Raw genomic sequence first — 21,661 nt, 5'->3', positions numbered from 1 at the left:
AGAAGTTCTGGAATTCTAGTTCTAGTCAAAGGGGCATTTCTCATCAGAAAACAGCAACACTCCCAGGCCAGTTTTTCAAAGCTGATACAATAGGGCCCTTCAAGCACCCCATGCATACTTCAAACAGAGTGGTTCTGCCTGAGAAGAGAGTGCTTGTATAAGATGCTAGAGCCACTTACCCTGCTAATGGAGAAGGTGATGCCGGGCTTGCCCGAGCACACGCCCATGAAGCAGAAACGTAGCTGCCAATAGAACAGGTGCTCTGCTATGAAGGTGATGAGTGACAGAGCCATGGCCGCCCCCAGCATGTAGAAGACACCGGCCATGTTGTCCACGTCCAGCTGGCTGCTCATCACCTCGTTCTTCTCGTTGTGACAGATCCCAGTCAGCCAGAGAGCCTCCAGCTCCTCCATCTCACCTGCAGAGAGAGAAAGAGAAGGGTGGGGGGGTGTGGAGAGAGAGTGGGAGAAGGACGCCAGAATTGGAGAATGAGGAATGGAAGGATGAAAGAGGAAAGGAGAGGTTTGGATGGAAACATGAAATGAAAAATGGGAAAAGGGAGAGGTGGAGGGATGAATGGATTATGGAAGGATGGCAGGAGGGAGAGAAAGTGAACGTTGTGAGGATGGCAGCAGAGTTGGAGTTTGTTTAGGGTGAAGGGCACACAGAGAGATTGAGAGAGCAAGGGCAGAGGGAGAGAGATGAGTAAGTGCGTGATGTTTGGCCTTGAGTGAAAGTGAGTGTACAGTAGTGTCCTGTAAGTTAAAATGTGTGTGTACATTAGAAACACACTGACTGTATATGTTTCTGAGAGAAAAAAAATTGTAGGAGTTTCTTTAAGTGTTTTCAAAAGGGTTTGTTTAAATGTGCGTCAGGATTTTTCCCCTTCTTTGTGCATTTGTGTGAGTTTTTTTGGGCATTTGCGGTAATACGCATTCGTCTGTTTGTGCTTATCTTCATCTGGAAGCATTTGTTGAGAACTTCTCCGATGCCGCGTGCAGTAAACAAATTAAGGCCCCCGCGATCTGCAACATTTGTCATGTCGCATTACTCCCGACGCATTCCCGACGGAGCGCTTCCTCATTAATGATTGATTATGAGCGTCACTTGTGATTTGGCTCCAGGAGCTAAGGGGGGTGGCTTAAGGGCCTGGCAGTTCTAAAAGGAGGGGCAGAATTAAGCCCCCCCTCCATATAAATCCACTCTCTGTCCATCCATTCCATAATCAGAGACAAAGGGAGCAAACTAGTTCTTTGATTAAACATGGTAGTCAAGCATTTGGAGTAGTTAGAATGTTCACTGCTGTAATACCCACTGGCTTAAAGTGGAATTCCATCCATTTTTTTTTATTTCTGCATAATTCAGTCATTAAGATGTAAACAAAATCATTCCGAATGGTGTAATGTGAAATGCTTTGTTCTAGAAAAACTTGCCTAATTTTTTGGACCTAATCAGAATTGTTCACAGCGATGGTGAGAGGAACCAAATGTCACAGGAGTTTAATGCCTCTTAAAGCTACATCTTAAAGTTATTTGTGACTATTTCATGTAATATGTTGCTCGATGCCTGATGTCTTTTTTACAATAAGCTTTTGGCCTAAAATGTATTATTTAATTCATGGTGGAGAGGTATGGACATGTTAAGGCTAAAAAACAGTTTTCCAATTTACCACTACTTAAACATTATTAACACTACACATAAAACTCAGAAAACAGGTGTAGGTTCATTGGTCATTTTGGATAACAAAGAAAACGGGTTATATTTGCAGTGTGGACTTGACCCTTGGTTCCTGTTGCCACTACTTTAAAGAAATCTGTTTTCTAAAATGAAACATTTCATATCAAACCAGTCTGAAAGACTTTGCTTGCATGTTAATGTTGGAATTAGACAGATATTTTGAAAAATCAGTGGAATTCCATTATAACTACCTGTAGCAAGGTGGAGGGGGGGTGCATGGTGATCAGATTCATAACATATTTGGACTTAAATATGATAACTCACTAAAATACTTCCACTATTGGCCTACATTAGACCTAGGAGCGCATCAATTTGAAGGTGACATTTTTAGTCAATTATGTATGTACTCATGTAATGTTGCTTGACAATTTTAAAGCGTAAATATCACAAAAAAAGCTTTGCGTATTGTATTTATTTTCAATTGTCTAGTCACTTTTGTATATTTGTATATTTAAGGTCATTTTCATATGGGGGCCAAATTCAGTCTTTTTGCACCTCGGTCCAAGTTACGCCACTGGTCATGCGCATATGAAATAGGTCTTCTTGGATGCTAAAGTCGCTCTGACGCTGGCTGTTAATCTGGAGCTTTTCCTACGATGCCCTACTTAAAAGATGTGATGGAGAAGATCTGAGAGGACCTACAGGCTTTTTTGGCCTAAGAGATATTTCTTTCTCTGTCAGCGTATTGGTTTCCCCTTGCTGAAGGAGAACTATGTAGACTGCTCCCTTTGGACATATGTGCATATGTGAGAGACAGAAACGGGGATAGTGATACCACAACTGCGTAAATGTTTGCCTACATGTGCCGTGTATGTTTGTGAGTGTGTGAGAGAGTGCTCCAGTTTGGAAGTCACATAAACACACACACACACACACACACACACACACACACACACACACACACAAAAACACACACACACTTGATGCCATCCCCAATCCACTCAAGGGCCGCCACAAGCTAGCCTTGACACGTCTAACTAGGGCACTACTCTCAGTCTTGGCTCCTATATAAAATTATATAATGCCTAGCAGCCACAAAATAACAATGCATGACACACCTGAGCATACCTACAGCAGACCTCCAAATGGGCAGCTGCCGCGTCGCTAAGCTAACGTGTGTCGCTAGCAGCGCATGTCTATATGCATGCATGAGCAATCACTCAAAAGGTAGCCCAGTAACTAGGCCAGGGCTAATTTAGGCTAGCAAGAGAGTGTTTTGTGTGGCTGGGTCCCCACAATCCAGCTCTGATATCCTTGCAGTACAACGTATGATCCACAGTGTCGAAATCTATTAGCACTATTTGCGATTGCATCGGAGTATGCGGGCCATGTTCTCTGTGTGTCTTTGTTCAGAAGTCGTGTGAAGAACGAGATGGGCTTGTCAGTGATGGCTCAGGCTTGTTAAGTGGATGAAAAAGAAAGCAGAGGAAACAACGTAATGTAGTAAAAATTCCAAGATCAACACTTTTCTTGTTTTCTCTATTCTTTTCTCTTTTGTTGTAGAGTAGTCTGTAGTGTCTCACAACTTTTGATATGTCTATATACTTTTTCATATCTTTTGATGAAGAAAAGTCACAGAGAATATTATAAGACTACAGCTACAGACTAGAAGATGTGGTGTTAAATATTGCTCCATGACTGGGTGACTTTATAAATCTGGGTTATGAAGTAATTGTAATTTGAGACTGTGAAATATCTGTGAAAGTGAACTTGAATATTATTAGTGTCAACATAATTGATAACATTTACATTTTAACAAATTACCTTGCAAGTTACATTATTTCATAAGTCACTGTGTTAAATATAAAACTATTCTGAGATGCCATAAATTACTATGCTTTGACATGGCAGTACTGGTGTTTGTCATTACTATGTTGTTACTAATTTGTGGTTCCCTTTGTACTGTAATATTTTAGATAAATGATCATTTCACAAGTCATTACATGCCTGAAATATATATGTCCTGTAATAACAGTGACATCTATTGTAAAGTGGGGTCCAATTAAGTCCTTAAGGCTCTTAAGCTGGTTCTTATTCTGTGCTACTCCAAACCCTAAAACACTTGCGATAGGTAAGCTAAACCTTTCCTGGAATTCAACAGAGTTAACACTGGTAAGAGTACAGAGTACCCTGGGAAACAAAGGACAAGATGACTGAGACAAATGTCAGTTCTAATGCTTCAAACAGGTTTGTTAGTGTAACAGGAGTTCTAACAGGACAATTTAAAGCACTACTATGCTCCATATACACATACTCATCAACATGGGACTATGGTGGGTGTAAATCCAGGTCCCTGTCATTTCTTATCTGGGTGTGGGTATGATGTCTGCCTTGAGGGGAAGTTATTTAAGACTCTCGGAGCAGCTCTAGACTACCTCTCCACTAAAAAGGACAGTGAACCAAATGAGAAAGCTATAGAATAAGCTTGAATTGAATGTTATAGTATATATACACACCATGAATGCTGGATCATGGAATGAAAATATAAAACTGAAAATGAACAACAGGAACAAAACGCAGACACCATGAACTTTTTTCTGAACAGAACCTAAAATCTTTGTTCCCAGTCAGAAAGCAGCATTTTATCCCTTAGCCTTAAACAAATTCTCGATTTTATAGGGTTTTCATTCATCGATGTTCACTCACTACAATACTCAGCATTAAGGATTAACACTTTATACAACCACTGCGAATCCCCATGGTGTCAACAAATCCTGACTACTAGCATAGACAATGATCCCCAGGCTAAGCAATACAACCATGCTATTATTACTGTAACTCTTATCTTTGTCCTCAGACAAACTTTTAAAAATGTTTTCTATTTTTATTCAGCCCAAAATGGATGACAGTGTCATTACCTTCTTACTTGATGTATTTACCTTCTTACTTGAGGTATTTACACAGCCAGATAGCTATTTTGCTAACTTTATCTATTGGGTTGTTGACATCTTCATCTGATGAGTCTGTTATTTGAGTAATTCATTGAAAAAATGAAAGTGTTGAAAATGAAAGCAACCAGAGTTAAAACGGCTGCAAAAAAAGATATTCAGATTCTTAGCAGTAACTGATTTCAGTCTGCATTCGACAGCTGAAAAAGCCCCCAAAAATTCACCCCAAAGCAGTTGTTATTTTTCAAAAGTTCATCCCACCTACATCATCAGAAGGTGGTTTTCTTTAAACAAGAAAGGTACTCTAGGTACCACTGCAGCACTGCTGTAGGAAGCAAGCAGATAGGTTTACACCAGGTGTAGTGATGGTTACATTTCTCATTTTGACCAGAGTGTCCCTTTAATATCAATATTTTCTCAACATAAACTTCATTCTGTAGAAGTATGGGTTACACATTTAACAGTGCAACTCTGTGCTTATTAGGCTGTCTATGCTATCATAACATCTTCTGGTAAATAATTATCGGCTACACTTTGGAGCAATGTAAAATTCAATAGCCTGTGTGTGTGTGTTAAAAGGTGCTTTTAAGTACGAGTACAACTGCTGGATCTAATAGCTTCATTTCATTATACTATACCTGCAAATTATACTAAACTATTCATTTCATTATACTATGCCTGCATTATACACTGCTCAAAAAAATAAAGGGAACACTTAAACAACACAATATAACTCCAAGTAAATCAAACTTCTGTGAAATCAAGCCGTCCACTTAGGAAGCAACACTGACTGACAATCAATTTCACAGCTGTTGTGCAAATGGAATAGACAACAGGTGGAAATTACTGGCAATTAGCAAGACACACTCAATAAAGGAGTGGTTCTGCAGGTGGGGACCACAGACCACTTCTCAGTACCTTTCTGCTTTCTAGCTGATGTTTTGGTCACTTTTGAATGTTGGTGGTGCTTTCACACTCGTGGTAGCATGAGACGGACTCTACAACCCACACAAGTGGCTCAGGTAGTGCAGCTACAACAACCCAGCAGCAGGACCGCTACCTCCGCCTTTGCGCAAGGAGGAACAGGAGGAGCACTGCCAGAGCCCTGCAAAATGACCTCCAGCAGGCCACAAATGTGCATGTGTCTGCATAAACGGTTAGAAACCGACTCCATGAGGATGGTATGAGGGCCCGACGTCCACAGATGGGCGTTGTGCTCACAGCCCAACACCATGCATGACGCTTGGCATTTGCCAGAGAACACCAGGATGGGCAAATTCGCCACTGGCGCCCTGTGCTCTTCACAGATCAAAGCAGATTCACACTGAGCACGTGACAGACGTGACAGAGTCTGGAGACGCTGTGGAGAGCGATCTGCTGCCTGCAACATTCTTCAGCATGACCGGTTTGGCATTTCTTTCCCTACATGTGCTCACCAGAAGAAGCCTGACAGCCATTAGGTACCGAGATGAGATCCTCAGACCCCTTGTGAGACCATATGCTGGTGCGGTTGGCCCTGGGTTCCTCCTAATGCAGGATAATGCTAGACCTCATGTGGCTGGAGTGTGTCAGCAGTTCCTGCAAGATGAAGGCATTGAAGCTATGGACTGGCCCGCCCGTTCCCCAGACCTCAATCCGATTGAGCACATCTGGGACATCATGTCTCGCTCCATCCACCAACGCCATGTTGCACCACAGACTGTCCAGGAGTTGGCGGATGCTTTAGTCCAGGTCTGGGAGGAGATCCCTCAGGAGACCATCTGTCACCTCATCAGGAGCATGCCCAGGCGTTGTAAGGAGGTCATACAGGAACGTGGAGGCGACACACAATACTGAGCGTCATTTTGACTTGTTTTAAGGACATCACATCAAAGTTGGATCAGCCTGTCGTGTGTTTTTCCACTTTAATTTTGTGTGTGACTCCAAATCCAGGCCTGCATTGGTTAATAAATTTGATTTTCATTGATGATTTTTGTGTGATTTTGTTGCCAGCACATTCAACTTTGTACAGAACAAAGTATTCAATGAGAATATTTCATTCATTCAGATCTAGGATGTGTTATTTGAGTGTTCCCTTTATTTTTTTGAGCAGTGTACTATACCAGCCTTTGCAAAGGGAGTGGAATTAATCATTTTTAAGTTTGATTCAAATTGATTAGGAATATTAAGTTGGGCTTGAATAGTGCAAGAAATGTTAATAATATCATTGCTCCTCTAAGCAAGCCATTTTTTGGGTTTTTTTGTAGCCTTGGTTTTAGGATAACAGGGCAAATAGACTCAGAACATTCTTATGCATTTACATACAAAACATTCTTCAGGGGGTATTCACCTGAAATACCTATGTGTGCTCATGTATAATGAGGTATCTCTGAGCTTGTTCAGTGGCCAAATGAAACAGAAATAATTCCTGTAATACTGCCCTTATGAACGTTGTTTTACAGGGCTTACCGTCTCCGAACAACTGCAGAATGGCGAGATCCACTGGCCTCTTCCAGCCTGAATCTTTCTGGATTGCAATGCCGTAGCCCGTGGTAGCAAAGATATAACCACTACCGATGGTTACGAGTTTACAGCCCTCGTCTCTGCCTGCCATGTAGTTCAGCACAGCAGCATCGTAGATAAACGCGTCCAGTTTACTGTCAAGAATAGAGGGGGAAAGATCATTCAGGCGTTGAAGAGTGCTTGACTGCAGCTAATGGATGCCAACTATATTTGGATACCCATGCGGACTTTACACTCACAAGGGCAAATTGCAAAAGTATAAATTAAACCGCAGAGGCTAGGGAATGCTACAGAGTGTTTGTTAGACCATGGCCAATTTAACTTTGTGCATATACTTTCGTATGACTTTTTCCCCCTTTTTTGGTCAATTTAGCAAAAATGCCTCATATACTGTATCACTAGTGAACTGTCACACCAAGGCCCTAGCTGTAGTTTGCCAATGTAGGGTGCTGGTTCTGAACATGATGGAGCAAGTCCAAGGCCCAGCACAAAATACATAAAGTCTAGACTCAGTTTTGATGTACATCAGCAGCTGTGGATGTGACATCTTCTCACTTCAGGATATGATCGTCACTTTTATAGTCACTTTTTATCTATAGACTTAAGGATTATATACTCCTACCACAAGTGTTGTAGTTCAGCACAAACATGCTTTTACTGCAAAAATGTATTCATGTAGGAGCACTGTGGCCCAAATAATTGCGTTAGTATCTGGTGGAAGGCTCTGAAGCAATTTTCTGTGAACATAAAGGTGGAATAACCATCCTCTCTTCTTTTATTAAAGCAACAACAAGATGCTCTCAATGCACGTTGTCTTTTGGTCAGCAGTTTTTTTTTCCCAATCTGCTCTTTCCTTTGCTGCAGTATCATCTTCATTCTCCTTCAATTTTCAAGGCAGATGTTTTTGGAATTGGCAGTTGTACCCCAATGGCACATACTGATATTTGTCCTAAATTATACTACAGTACTACGCAAATGTCAGAGACCATCCTTTTGTTTATTTTTGTTTATTTAGTTTCCAGTCAAAAAAAGCCATAAAGTACTAGTTATTCCTTTTCTCTCCAACAAATATTAAATCAGTATTTATTTGACCACAGGTGTTTCTGTCTGTGCTACCTCTGTGAGAAGACAACTCAACACTATGAGGCTAAAAGGATGTGTAGTTGTCAAAAAGCCATTATTGAGCAAAGAAAATAGACAAAAAACAATCTTGTAGAGTCTACATTTGTAATTGGAATTATGTAGATCAGATAGAAAAGTATCTAGGCAGATTGTTTTTCAAAAAAAGAATGGTAGCTATAATAAAGGTACAGACATTAAATACTGAAAATGATATTATATGGAGCTGTGCAGGCTTCTGTGAGACGTCAAATTGTATATTTTATGTCAAATGTCATATTCTATGTCAAATATGCTTTCTTTGCAATAAATAACTTTTTAATGGGTGTTTTGATGAGAAAATTAAATGAATCAAAGGGTGGTCACTGACATTTGACTTTTATGCAGCTCTAATTTCCATATTATTTCCCAAAATGTTTAGTTAATCTCAATTACAGATGTGTCCCAATACTTTTGATAGGGTAGTGTATTTCCAACTATAGTTTAAAACAGTATACAGTACTGGGTTCTGGTGATTGTTCTTGCATAATATATTACAATATGGTGTGAAAATGGATGTATAGGAAAGACCTGTATGCTTATTAAAATCTATTATGATTAGAGATGCCACACATCAGAAATGATTCCAGAGGAATTAAACGTTACAGTCAGTTCAGTGTCTCAGTGAGATGTGTGGCTTAGTCATTTCTAAACAAACAGCCTCAGGCTTCTCCAGTTTGATGCTATTACCAGCTGTGAGTCCACTGAACACCCACTCACTCACATACATATCTTATCCTTAAGCTTCTCTCTCTCTCTCTCTTGCTCTCTCTCTCTCTGTCTCTGCCTGTCTCTCTCTTTCTCTCGCTCTCACTCTGGCTCTCGCTCTCACTCTCTCTCACTTTCTCTCTCGCTTTCTCTCTCTCTCTCTCTCTCTTGCTCTCTCTCTCTCTGTCTCTCTCTTTCTCTCGCTCTCACTCTGGCTCTCGCTTTCTCGCTCTCTCTCTCGCTCTCTCTCTCGCTCTCTCTCTCGCTCTCGCTTTCTCTCTCTCTCTCGCTCTCACTCTCGCTCTCGCTTTCTCTCTCTCTCTCTCTCTCTCTCTCTCTCTCTCTCTCTCTCTCTCTCTCTCTCTCTCCCCCTCCCATCCTCAATCCTTCTTACTCTCTGTCCCCCACCCCACACTTCTTTTTCTGTTGCTTTCTTTTTCCTCATGCTTGCTCATGCTTAACCACCCCTCTCTTTTACTCTTTCACTCACCCAGTCTTCAGGCTATGGAGGGCCTCATCTACGTTCTTCTGGTGGAAGCTGGTCATGTAGCTGTGCATCTCTTTGTAGTTGTTCCTAATGTTCCTCTCTGTGCTGCCGTTGGGAACCGTGCCAAAACGGAATGGAGGAGAGAAGTCATTTGGACGCTGGAACTGGAGGGAGGAGAGAGACAGAGAGGGTGAAAAACTCTGGAAAAATGCAATTAGGAAGGATTCCTTATTTTGTTTTTCATTTATTTTCACACCATTTAAAGACATCAGCTGCCCTTTACAATGTGTAACCATTTCATGATGGACAGAACAAGAGAAAAGCTCCAAAAATACATTGAATAAAATCATTACATGAAGATGCATTAAACAACATTCAACAACATAAACTACATTCAGAGATTACAACATCATGTAACAACAATATGCTCATCATGCCTTTGGAGTCTGATAAAAATTAATTAAGTAAATTTTATAAAATGCACCTATGACAAAAACAACATATTCAATTAACATTGAAATAAAGACAATGATGGAACCCAAAACCCAAAATGTAGCATGTCCCCTCATGTACGGTGTTCTTGAGGCTAAAGTTTTAGATACAAACAAGTTGCTAAGTTACTGTTTAAAAGTTTGGGATAAATTGATATATTAACAATATTTATTATTTCAATATAGTAATAGACTGTACAATGTAATCTTAATCTTATAAACCAGAAACCAGAGGTACACTCCTGAAAAAGATTGATCTTCAAGGGTTCCTCAGTAAAGAAAATGGTTCTATATGGAATCAGGAACACTCAAAGAACCCTTTGCATGATTCAAATGTTCTCTGCATTGTGAAAGTGTTCTTCAGATTGATGGAGAATGTGCTGTAAATGGTCCTATCTTTTTTAAAGGGTTCTATATAAAACCACCTTCAGCACATTTTCCACCAGTTTGATAATCCCTTTCATTATGCAAGGAACCCTTGAAGAACCCTCATTCTGTAATATTATATGTTTGATGTTTTATTTAGTATTCCAATGATTTTGAGTTACAAATTTTTTGAGTGCAAATATGTATCTCCAGAATAGTAATTGCACAGGAGAAGGCAAAACATTCTCAACTTTTGATGTAAGTTAAGGTAAAGAGGTTTTATTCAAAGTGATTATGGAACATTTCTGTTGGTCCATTCTTCATTGAATTTTCACGCAATGCAAAAGATAGCTGCTGTGTTTTAGCATGTGAATTTAAAAAATCTTAAAAAATGGAAATCAATTTTTTGGACAACAACAATACACATTAACTATTTATTGTATTTTTTTGTCACATAGTCTGCCTCAAGCTTTTGAAACATGAGACATTCTGGACTAACTTCATTCTTGATGTTTTACAACATTGTCAGTTTAGAATCATCCATGCATTTAACATTTTTAAGTAAACGTTAACAATAGTAACAACTTAACATTACATATTATAGTATATATTACAACATTATATAACATTATATATTATAATAAAATTGCTCAAAACGCAATGTTAGCTAAAACTAGCTAGATTAAAGTCTATTAAAAACAATATCAATTAGTAGTAAAAAAAAAAAAAAAAGCCCTTGAGGACATGATAAAAACATCATGTGGACCTTAAGACGCTATTATCAACGTCAGGCCACAAAATAAATTTGTGAATTCCAAAATGTTAACTTCAAGTCACAAAATCCAGGTTTAAACACACACAAGAAATGTGCAGCTTTTGTTAACACTAAAACTCAGCGGTGTGACCTGTGGGTGCTTGGTTGCTTCAGACCTTAAAAGATGAATGAGATCTTTTTTCCTCATTTCACAGTGGAATCATGTCAGTGTATCCTGTAAACCCATATTGCTACATCCGCTTGACACCCAGAAGCTTTGCCAGACATGAAAAAAATAAAGCGCAACTTAAAGTAAAGAACAAAATCTCACCACATCAATTATTCAGAGGCTACAACAGCCTCTCAAAGTCAATTCTCCTTGCCTGTTTTAGCAGCTGTAACCCAGTTCCCATTAGCCCAGTAATTTCTCACTTATACCGGCCAGACGCAAAGCAGCAAGAACATACCGCAGAAATAGTGGGGAAAGGCAGAGCAATTAACACGACCGACCACTGGTGCACGACAAACACCTAGGCCAATAACAAGCAATTTAACTTCTTACTTACACCTGAACTGCAACACTGAGCACATAACACATATACAGCACTACCATTCCAATTTTTGTTTCAGATTTTCACACCTTGCTGACCTGCAAGCCTTTTGGAATAATATTCTGTAAACTGATTGTTTAAAAGTGGAGCTTTTTGGAAGACAGTGTTTACCTAGTGCTTCCACAAAAAACAAGAACATCATAGCAGTTGTCAAACATGGTGGTGATAGTGGGATGATGATATTGTGCTTTGCTGTTTCAGGGCCTAGGCAACAGTATTCTGCTCTCTACTTGAAAGTTGTGCAGTCATCAGTCCATTATCTGAGGCTCTTGCACAAGTGGGTTATGTGGCAGGACAATGATTTCGAGCACAAGACCAAGTTCGGCCCCTAAAGTTTCGGAGTGGCCTAGTCAATGTCCTGACTTGAACGTCATTGTGATGCTGGGGCAGGACCTTAAACCATCGGGTCAAGCTTGAAAGCCCTCCTCTGTCGATGAATTAAAGCAAATCTGCAAAGAAGAGTGGGCCAAAATTCCTTGACAGCATTTATAGGAAGCCTTTGGTTGCAGTTGGTTGATGTAGTTGTTGCAGTGGTGGGGGGGGTTGTTTTGAGGATGCATACACCTCTTGATTGCCCTGCACACCTACTCGTCTAATGAAGGAAATGATGAGATCGATCTAAGTTTAAGCTTACAGGTATTTGAATGGTTCCATTATTCATTTCAGTCCATAAATGTTTAAACTGCTGTTAGCATTAATTAGGCTTAAAAACAACACAGTAATACGGCTTCCTGTAGCTTTAATCCTAGATTTGCTAAACTGTGAAATGCCAGCTTTAAAAGCAGTCCCACAATATTAACAACAAAGCTTATCTCCAGAGGGGTGGAGTTTTACAGGTAAATCCCTGCTACCTTTTTGTCGCTGAGGCCGGACACCTGGTCCACGTACTCCTCCTGGATCATGAAGGCAGCCAGGTTAGCTGTGTAGCTGGCCAGGAAGATGACAGCAAAGAAGGCCCAAACGGAGACCATGATCTTACTGGTGGTGCCTTTAGGGTTCTGGACAGGTACAGAGTTGTTGAAGACCAGACCCCAAAGCAGCCATATGGCCTTACCGATGGTGAAGGAGGGGCCACCCGGCTCTGAGAAAGAGAGACAAATAAAGAGAAAGAGAAAGCAGGGGAGATTGAGAGAGAGAGAGAGAGAGAGAGAGAAATATAGTATAATACGTAAGAAGAGTAGGAGAATAATAGTGTGTTTGAGCGTGTGTGTAAAATAAGTATGAGACAGAGAAGGAGATAAAGAGAAAGAGTGAGAGGGGAAGAAGGAGGCCCAAAGGAAGCAATGTGAAAGGTAGAGGGGCAAAGGAAGAGAAAAGAGGATAGAATAGACAGAGGGGGCAAAAAAAGATGTTTATAACTTGGATGAATGCGATCGTCAGCATGTTTTAAAACAGTCGAAACAGTAACCTGAGGTGAAAAAGGCATAGTGCTGTCAGAAGGCTAGACAGAGAGATAGAAAGCGAGAGAGAGAAAGGAGAGACAGAGAGAGACAGAGAGAGAGGCACAGAGGGATCACACAGTGTGTAGTAATTTGAAGTGTGTTTAAGCTGCGGCATGGTACAACATGCTTATGTAACGGAGGCGTGTCATTAAACATGGGGCTGTGGGCGAGAGGAGAATCCACAGCCCCTATTTCTCACAGCTTACCGCAAATTACTGACACGCCATCACTGTGCAGGACATACAGAAAGAACAGCAAACACTACAGCCTATACTCACCATATGACTCCATTCAAACCAGCCTGACTTGATCTGAATCTATTCTGCTTCTCTTTAGAAAGACTCTATAGATCTGTTTGCATGGCCATCACAACAATAATATATGCACTGTATTTTGTGGCTCTATCTTCCAAAGTCTTATATTTATATTGATAATTTTCCAACCTATTGTCATCTAACTACTGCACCCCTTGTGCAAAAGTTTGAAAATAAGTTTGCTGCAGAGCACAAACTTCTTCACATTTTAATACACAGTTACTGTTTATTTGCTGAATTTAACATATTAGAAAAGAATAAATGTGGTCTGTTCAAATGTTATAGTACAATATTTTATATTTGATGATTTTTTCAATAAAATCATTAAACTTGGCAAATAAAATTAAATTGTCAACTAAAATGTACAGATCAATGCCACATTTATTTCTGTTCCCTGTAGAGGATGTGTTAACCTATTTTCACTTAACAATAACATGTTATATGACCAGTAGTGTTCAAACATGCTGTGTATTTCACTTCATTCAGAAGCAGTCCAGGCCGAAATATTAACAAATTGTTAAAATAAATTTAATCCACTACATTCAGACGTCTATATGTTCTAGGGGGCAGCAGTACATTGGCCTCTCAACAGCCAGAAGCAGCATAATGTTTAATCACTTAATTTATCACTTCAACGGACAGCTAAAAATGATGTAGTCTGGGTAATGATAAAAGTATTCAGGATTTTTGAAAAGACAAAAAAGCAAGGAAAACTTGATTTTCCATGATACAATCACACAAAACTGTACCTTATACCTTATATTTTAGAGAAAGATACTGAGCTACCATGCTGGTCAATATGATGGGAAGAGGCATGTATTGCTTGTATGGACAGGGACGAGTGACGGGTTTTGACATCTTGGCTATAATGTGTCAGGGTGTTTAATAGGTGTTGTCCCACTGTGTATGTGGAAGTGTGTGTGGACGTGTGTACCTCGTCCATCTGCGAGGCAGCGGTTATAGCCGACGGGACTGAAGTACTCAAAGACAAAGACAGCGACGGCAGACACAATCAGCAGCATCACGAACATCATCACCCAGACATCAGCACTAAAGGGCTCTGAGAGCGAGAGAGAGAGAGAGAGAGAGAGGGGTCTCGTTAATGAAGTGCTCATTGAGGTATCCTGAAGAAGTGATCTTATCACGAACACCACTTCATTCGACTTAGTGAGTCTGTACTGGCAGAGAAAGTGTGTGACAGAAGGAGCTGCAGTACTGTTCAAGTGTTTGGAATCACTTATCAGAGTAAAAATTGTTATTTTATTCAAAAATGACATTGTAGATTCAAATATTATAAAGTACTATATAAAGGTATTTCGATGTTTTATTCAATGTATGTTTGAGACATTAATATGCTGCAGTTATGTATAGTACTGCTCAAAAGCCAGAGACCGCTCTTCATTTACCAATTTCCAGTCAAAATTACCATTAAATACAAGTTAGTCATTTTCAGCCTCAGAAAAAAGTGAAACAAAAATTTACACAAAAGCCTCAACTACTAATACAATACCAATGAATTCAGTATTTACTTTGTCCACCCTCTCAGTATTACAGCTTTTATTCTTTTCAGGTGTGTGCAAGTGGTTGTATTCTATGCCTTTCACAATCCAAGTAATACAAAACATTCAGTGATGTTGAATACTAGCCAGTCTATTGCTCTGAGAACACCAGCAGCTTCTTTATTTGATTTGCAAATGTTTTTTCCTCTTCTGGACAGCTACACATGCTTTCAGGCCCACCTGAGGTTTCTCAAAGATGAAAGCGCATAGTATTGTTCATTTGATGGTTTTGGTAGTTTTGGTAGCTTCTGAATGACTGTTAGGAGTCCCATTTTCTCTTTTTATTATTTTTCAAACTCCAGTTCTAAAAACTGATTTTCCTTTTTACTTTCCTTTGCCCTTCCTTATGCAAGTGTATCTTATATTTAATCTCTTCAGAAATATCTCCTGAAAAATAAATAAACTGTATTTAATGGCATATTTCAAATATAAGGCATTCTGGATATTAATTTATTTTACCTCCATTCTGAATGTCATACAGTTTTCTCGGTCATTATGGAATCTTCTACAGTGCCATTCATCATCCTGTAATATCTAAAATTTCTGAATTCCTACTAATTATTTGAAATTTCTGAGCATTAACATCATAATAAAAACAGATTTGCACATGTATCTCTAACAAAACTAATTTTATATTGAAAAGAGTGATTCCAAACATTTGAACAATGCATGAACAATAATACTGTTTGGCCTGATCAGCAGACATGCAATACTTTCTTTTCAAATTGCTCAGCAAGAATGTCCATGTTTAGTGTTTGCATGTGAGTGAACACAAACGGTCCATACCTAGAAATGCTGAGGGAGACACTGTGCCGTTGCTACGGGAGACCATGACACTAATACCCGTCTCTATGAAGGGCACAGAGAAGTCAATGACCTCTGACCTCTCCTCGTTGATGGTCAAAGAGCCCACTGCCATGTGGGCATTTTTAGCCACCACCTACAGCGTGGTGAGAAAGAAAAAAGAGAGAAAGAGAGAGAAAGAAAAAGAGAGGTTACAAAATACTAAGTTATGACATATGTGACTACAGGAATGAATGAAACCATGAACAATGGCTGAAAGGGGGAAAAAGGACAAAGAAAGGACTGGATTTTAAATCAAGGTAGGAAATATATTTTTACGGGCCAAATTTTGCCCTAACTAACTGGAATTCAGGGGCATTTTACATACAAATGGGGACCACTTTCCAAAATATACAAAATGAGATTTAATCAGAATATTAATCAGTAACCTTTTTTTTTCTTCATTAGCCAGCTACAATATCATCACTACGTACTAGGTATTTTATTGATGCTCATTTCAATCTACAGCCAATTTAAGTTTAATTTCAATAGCATTCAGAAGCCTCTTCTGATTACTGAATTCAGATACTTTAAAGTTGTGGACATTCAACTGCGCAAACACAGCTTGTATAATCTTTGTGGAACAGCACTGCTAATAGAATGGGAAGCTCTTGAACAACCGCACATGAACTGCACTCTCTGGAGTAATGAATGTAATAGCTTTGGGATGAGCTGGAACGCAGTGTGTGATTCAAAACTAATAATTCAACATACCTGACCACTGTAATGGTCTTGTGGTTGAACGCAATCAAATCCTATCAGCAATGTTCCAACATCTAGTGTAAAGCCTTCCCAGAAGACTAGAGGCTGTTACTGCAGCCCTATTAATACCCTTGATTTGAGAAGAAACCGACCAGGACATATGTTGGAGCAGGACATTGTAGAACGACTCACAGCAGTTTCAATCTATTTCGATCTATTTAATCTACAGAGTGTGTTTTTGCTTTTGGGTCAAGACCAGACAATGAGGTGGAAAATGTTTTTACAGCGTGATGATAATATTGATACTGATTCATTACATTTATAACATTTAACCTGGAAGACACTTTTGTCACCATATTTTTGTTTCAACAGCTTTGCCTTGTGTCCCAGGTTGGCTCTAATAAAAGAACAATATACACAAAAGATAAAGAAAGATGTTTAAAAAATGAGTGAACATACAAAGACAAATTGGGTTACTACTGTGGGCTGCTATATCTGGAAATAGTCATCCTTCCTTCTTCCTTGCCCTTCCTTTCTATCATCCCTTCCCCAGTCCCCTCTTCTGCTCAGGTATATTTAGCTTTAAATATCAGAGGCCTCAGGCTACATGTGAAAATGGGGCAAAACAGACTGAGTTAATAAGGTGAACGTATGCTAGAGAAACACTCCACCCATTTTCTACACTTCTCCCCCCATTCTCCTTATCTTATCCTTAAGCAATAGTTTTTTTTTTCTTTTTTTGGTCCTTCTCACTTTTTGCACCAATACTTAATATTAAACAGAATACAGTTTCTTAGATACACTTATTGCATTAGCCAGTAGACTCATTTGTTTTTTATGTTTTTTTTCTCTGAAGTTAAGAAGTGATGTGCAGTTGCAGTCTTATGCTACCAATAATAAGCCATTCTACTCAGTGAGGTATATAAAGAGTAAATGTATTGAAATGGTACTCTGTATCAGCTGGTATCAGGAGAGAAGAAATCATAAAAGTAAATTCCTACCTTTAATAATGTGATTTCTCTATGCTGCTGTTGATAATTTGATATGTAAAGAACGTAACATAACAAGGTTTTATTGTTTGCATTACATGCTACTATTCTGAGCAAGAAAACACATGAATAGGAATATACTTCACACTTCAGTCGTACACTTTATTGTGACGTTTGTTGTTTACTCTAATTAAACAAATCATTAAAAAGCTCTTAATGAGCAGAATTCTGTGTGAATTTGTGTGCATGTGTGTGCCACTGTACATCCAACAACAAAGGCAGCATCTTTATGTAGTGGTAAACATGGTAAGACAGAGAAAAAACACAGGCAATGCGGACATGTAGGCGACTACTCTGAGGGAAGATTTGAATTAATTAAAGGAAACAAAGACACATACAGTATGTAACTATGTCAATGCATTAAGTAAGCCAGAGTTAAAACCTCAATGGTCTAGATCATTATTGCCCTAACAAAACCATTTCCAAAATGATAACTTTATAGGAGAAGGCAAAAATATTCTGGTAATACTTTCGATGAAGTCTGTATTTATAAATAGTTATAAATGTCCTTGTAACTCTTTGTGAAAATGCACTGTTAGCATATTTAGTTTTAATAGCAAAGTCTAATATTAACTCATAAGGCTCTAATAATGTACTGTAATTAACTTTAATTACATAAAGAAATTGCCACAGAAGTATCACTATTCATTATAATAGCTTTCAAATAGATAATGACCTGTACATAAATATAAAGCACCTATAATACTCTTTAACAGCAATAAAAAAGTATGAACATTTAAAATGCCATCAGTAATGTGTCAAACGATTGATATTTTAAGACATCACAAGTATTGCTTATGTATCTGTTATTGTGTTCATTATAATATACTGTATAAAGTTTGTATATATATAATTTCTTGTAAATTTTTATGTCAATGAACAGCATAATATGGAAATCATTTTTATTTGTTTTGTATTTGTGTTTTTGTAACTGTTAATATACGCATATTATAGGCAGTTTAATTATGCACAGGTCATTCTCCATTTAAAAAGGCATTACAGTGAATAGTGACACATGTTACTGGTGTTAGAATTTATTATAGTTCATTATTTAAAGCCTTATGAACCATTAGTGAGTTTATAAATATGTCTACAAAGCATGGTTAACAAGTTGCAAAGAACACATTTATAATGGATTATGAATATGGGCTTCCTTGAAAGTTACCAATACTCTTGAAATCTAAATTAATGTAATAAGATTTTATTCTAAGTAATTTTGGACCAGTGACGATGTAGTTATGTAGTTACTGGATAATCCTTAAAATAATGACTGAAAAATAAACGCATTATATATGGTGTTGGTATTTGCTTGTGTGCATAAATGTGTTTGTGTGTGTGTGTGTGTGTGTGTGTGTGTGTGTGTGTATTTTGGGCAGTAATAATAATACATTACAGATGTCTTGAGCCATCATGCACAGATATTAAGCAGCGAGCGAGTCAGCCAAAAACAGCAGCCTCCTCAAACATTGTGACGGATGTGACGATAATTAATCTGACTTTAAATGAAAAGAAATTAGATAAATGTGCCACATTCATTTAAACTGTGGATTAGCATATGCTTCTGCAATGGGTATTATTTCTAATCTATGAAATCTGAATTGAAACACCAGCTGGACTTACCCTCGGGCTCTCTCTCTCTCTCTCTCCCTCCCTCCCTGTGTCTCACTCGCTCTCTCTCCATGTCTCTCTTTATGTCACTGACTCATTCTCTCTCTCTCTTGCTCTTTCATCAACACTCCTTTCCTCACACTTTCATAAATACTAAGTGACACATTTCCAAGCTGAAAAACACTGGCTTCATGTTCCATCAACCTTATATAAAAGCCTGTCTAACTACAAATCAATTAAGAAGACAAATAAAAGCTTGAATTCTCTACTGCACTTATACTACATGTCCAAAAGGATCCACAAAGCCCTTCTTATCAGTGAATTCAGCTACTTTACCCAGCTTTTTATTAATGTTATATTAAAATGAAATAAAATGCAAATATCTACGTTTTTTTACTGTCCTCACTCACAGAGCAGTCCAGGCTGAAACACTGTAACTTCAACATGATTTTTACTTATAAACTTATAATTTATAATAACCTTATTAGGCATTTTAACAACATTAACTTTTTATTTCAGAAAAATGTATATTATTAGATTATTTCTAAAGAGGCAGACTCAGTATTTTTAAGCTATTACAACTCACATGAACCTTAAGGTTTTATTTTCAATTAATCAGCCAACCTCATGAACAGTGAAGGACTGTTTTATTACGTTGATGGTTATATTGACGGCTTTTAATTCAGAATATCTGATGATACTTTACTTGTGTTTTGCTAATGTGTGTTTATATATGCACCATTCTACCAAATTAGTTCAAACTGTCTCTCAGTAACATTTAAGTATTCAGATCCTAAATAATTAAAAGGATTATGTTATGATCTTAAATGAAAGTAAATGAGATAGTAAAAAGCTAAATATATACAAAATCATCATTTATAGAGTACCAAAAATAATTCCAAAATAATACTTCATTTCTTTTTTGTATTTTTAGAAGTTAAAAGATTTAGATTAATCACGAGTTTAATTTTCAAATAAAAAAGGTTGTCCCATGTTTATCTGTTACTGCTGAAAAACTAGTTTTACTCCATAGGTGGAGCCATATTTTAGCCACACCTCTGCATTTTAGAGCAGGAAGTGAGACTGCATCCCTGTCCATCATGGCCACACACTAAGCAGTTAGATCGCAATGTAAACTTATAATTTATAATAACCTTTTTAGGCATTTTAACAACTTTTTATTTCAGCATAATATGGAAATCATTTTTATTTGTCTGGGCTACCATGCTTCTTCTGTCTTCTTTTGTCAGTGTGCTATATTGTGCACAGTGTAACCTACTTCTTCATTGTGGGTATAGTATTCAAAGTATACTCTTTTCTTCAGATTTACCACTATTTTACCAAAACTCATGAGACACATGTAGATCAACATCATTTTGGATAGTAAATAAAATGGCTAGATTTCTGTTGTAGACATTACACACTATCACCATCAATGTAATGAAATGTACATCTTTATACATGTTTCAATTATGGAATTACACAGAAAGTTTAACAAAAATATCAGAGTTCAAGCAGGTTTAAAAGAGGCGATATAGAACCATTAAAATATGATCAGATATTTCAGATCAGATCAGAGCATATCTAGCTCTGACTTAAAAAAGACGGTCTGGATTGAATCTGAAAGCCGATCCCACCTCTCCGACCATGCCATTCCATGTGCCATTGACCTTCTTGCCGTGCTTGCCGTTGGTCACCAGGTAAAGGTCATAGGTGAATTTGACGGTCTTGGCAATCTTTTTGAGGATGTCTATGCAGAAGCCCTTGCAACAGCGCTTGATGTAGATCCCTGAATCGCCTGTTTGGTTTCTGGGAGAGGAAAGAAGAAAGACGTCAGCTGGAAGGCAGACGGTAAAGGGGTACTCATCCTTGACATGAAGGTTGTTTAGGACTCTTAACCATGAGAAATGAGAGAAATAATTCAATAAAATGACCTTAAAATAACAGCGATTCACATAACAGCAATTCACAAAATGATCATTGCCAGGACATTTAGCTAATGCTATGCCCCAAAAAGACTTGCATTTACCAATTATACTGGGGCAAACTGGGGTTACGTGTTTGACTCTAGCACAATAATGGAAAGAGTATGTTGTAAAACACAATCAGGTTTCCTTTAGGTCTGTGGTTCATTACTAAATTTGTTGTGACCTTAAGTCCATAAAACCAGAGAGCAGAAAATGCTTTTGTGTCAATTATAAATGTGCTGTTAGAGTATGAAACCAACTTGCTGCATCTAGATGAATGATAATGAACAAATTGGCCAAGTCATCACAGAATGACTGATGACAAAACATTAACATAAATTGAGCAGTGTAGTCAATAATGGTCGATAAATACCCCTTAAGATAAATTCACACTTACAACAGATCAAATTTTTTAAATATTTCCTGATAAAGCTGTTGACTATTCAGCAGTAAAAATGGATATCACTGTCTTTAG

At 38.2% G+C, this 21,661-nt stretch overlaps 1 protein-coding gene across 4 annotated transcripts in view; it reads right to left on the bottom strand.

Moving 5' to 3' along the window:
* The window catches only part of grin2bb (glutamate receptor, ionotropic, N-methyl D-aspartate 2B, genome duplicate b), a 143,004-nt gene that overhangs the window by 9,206 nt on the left and 112,137 nt on the right, over nucleotides 1-21,661 (bottom strand). For all 4 annotated transcript variants that reach the window (XM_037543379.1, XM_037543380.1, XM_017699105.2 and 1 more), the window contains exons 9-15: nucleotides 20,857-21,028; nucleotides 15,804-15,957; nucleotides 14,393-14,518; nucleotides 12,554-12,783; nucleotides 9,484-9,644; nucleotides 7,074-7,261; nucleotides 180-418 (exon numbers count right to left, since the gene is read on the bottom strand). In XM_037543379.1, the coding sequence (XP_037399276.1) occupies nucleotides 180-418; nucleotides 7,074-7,261; nucleotides 9,484-9,644; nucleotides 12,554-12,783; nucleotides 14,393-14,518; nucleotides 15,804-15,957; nucleotides 20,857-21,028 (1,270 nt within the window). The remainder of the gene's footprint in view (nucleotides 1-179; nucleotides 419-7,073; nucleotides 7,262-9,483; nucleotides 9,645-12,553; nucleotides 12,784-14,392; nucleotides 14,519-15,803; nucleotides 15,958-20,856; nucleotides 21,029-21,661) is intronic.

Source organism: Pygocentrus nattereri, chromosome 12 (assembly GCF_015220715.1).
Source record: "Pygocentrus nattereri isolate fPygNat1 chromosome 12, fPygNat1.pri, whole genome shotgun sequence".
NCBI lineage: Eukaryota > Metazoa > Chordata > Actinopteri > Characiformes > Serrasalmidae > Pygocentrus > Pygocentrus nattereri.
This window is presented reverse-complemented; position numbering and strand designations above follow the sequence as displayed.